General features: G+C 44.8%; 1 protein-coding gene across 1 annotated transcript in view; it reads left to right on the top strand.

The window, feature by feature from the left end:
• The window catches only part of LOC107080665 (valine--tRNA ligase, mitochondrial-like), a gene marked incomplete at its 5' end in the record, with an annotated part of 34,768 nt that extends 33,562 nt beyond the window's left edge, over window positions 1–1,206 (top strand). The window contains one exon of the mRNA XM_015368872.1: window positions 1,003–1,206. Coding sequence (XP_015224358.1) covers window positions 1,003–1,206 — 204 coding nt within the window. The remainder of the gene's footprint in view (window positions 1–1,002) is intronic.
• Window positions 1,207–1,566: the final 360 nt, after the last annotated feature.

The raw sequence follows: 1,566 nt of genomic DNA, 5'->3' as shown, positions 1-1,566 counted from the left end.
ACCTCCATTTCCATGGGGTCGAATTTCCTTTTGCGCCTTCTGCTGTCCAAACTCACCATGCCGCAAACCACAAAACGCGTAAAACCATCATTTAAATAGGGCGTCTCCAACAGTTTTGCACCTGCCACCAGTTACGCAATCGCTCTTTAAATCACCCGCAAACCATGGTTCAGCCCCTCGCGCAAAATTCCAGTTTGCGAGCGCAAATCACTGCACGCAAAATTGGATCTTGATAAATCCGGCCCTTAATGTATTAATGTCCTTGGGGAGCAGTGGGCTGCCATCGTGGGGCGCCTGTGGAGCCCCAGGTTAATGATTGTGCTCAGAGAGCCAGAGTGGATGTCTGTGGGAGTGGGGCTCAAACTCAGAACCTCAGGATTCCTGAGCGCAGTCCTCTAACCACTAGGCTGCCCCTCCCCTTAGCATGAAGGGTCTTTAATAAGGACCCACACTGGCAGCTCACACCCCCCCGAGCTGGGATACAAACCCAGGCTTCCTGTTTGCAGGTCAGGTGACCTTGAGCTAGCCTGCCACTGGTATGTGGTGAACAACAAGTTTGGGCAGCACCGAGTCCAACCACAAAGAAATTAGTTGTCTTGATGAAACCTTTTTAAATATCAACAGGCCATAATGAAAATTAACTTAAATGAAACAAAACTACTAAGTCTATATTTAAAATGGAAGCAGTAGAAGTAAAAAGTGACTCCAGTAAACTATAGATAGTCAACATTTCTACTTAATCTGGGGAACAAAGTATTTGCACTTTATTACTTGACACCTCTGCTGTTTTAGCTGAACGGAGGCATGACATGTGCTACAGGACTTAGCATACGTCATTTACCCAGAATGCATTGCAGTGTAAACAACATGTGGATGTCAGAGTGACAATATTTGTTTTTATTTATGTTTCAATTTATAAACTCTAGTTTTGAGAGTTTTCTCAAATAAGGCTGAGGAATGGTTGAGCATATATCTAACCGTGTATCATTGGATTTATTTCAGAGTGGAGTCGATGCTGACAAGCAGATTCAGCATCTTTCTCAGCGAAGAGAGAAGCTTCTTCCAAAGCTGGAGGAGAATCTTGGCAGACTGCAGTGTCCCAACAGTCGGATGAAGATTCCAGCACACATCAGGGAGCAGCTGCAAAGCAAGGTGAGCGCTGGAGGAGAGGGGATACCTGGCTTCCTTCCTGCCTCCAAGATTTAACCTATATATTGTTGGCAGTTAGGACTAAGAGGTCTGGAGCACAGCGGAGCGGAGACGGAGGATGTAGGATTTCAGGGTAACAGGAGAAGTGGCCCGAGTGGCGTTTAGAAACTGTCGTCAGACAACATGCGGTAATTTATAAATGTTTTAAATCAGGTTGAGTACAGATCCAGACCGCGGCCCGCTAATCCGTGACCTCTACATTAAACCGCAGCCAAGAGTAACGAGTAACGTTTGTTTTAAAACTGTAAGGAATAGAAAGTACAGATGCTTGTGTGAAAATGTAATGAGTAGAAGTCAGAAGTAGGAGGAAAATTAAGTAAAGGAGTAAAGTATAGATACCTAAAAAGTGTACTTAAG

The sequence above is a fragment of the Cyprinodon variegatus genome, unplaced genomic scaffold (genome assembly GCF_000732505.1).
Source record: "Cyprinodon variegatus isolate N-32 unplaced genomic scaffold, C_variegatus-1.0 Scaffold2201, whole genome shotgun sequence".
Classification (NCBI taxonomy): Eukaryota; Metazoa; Chordata; class Actinopteri; order Cyprinodontiformes; family Cyprinodontidae; genus Cyprinodon; species Cyprinodon variegatus.
This window is presented reverse-complemented; position numbering and strand designations above follow the sequence as displayed.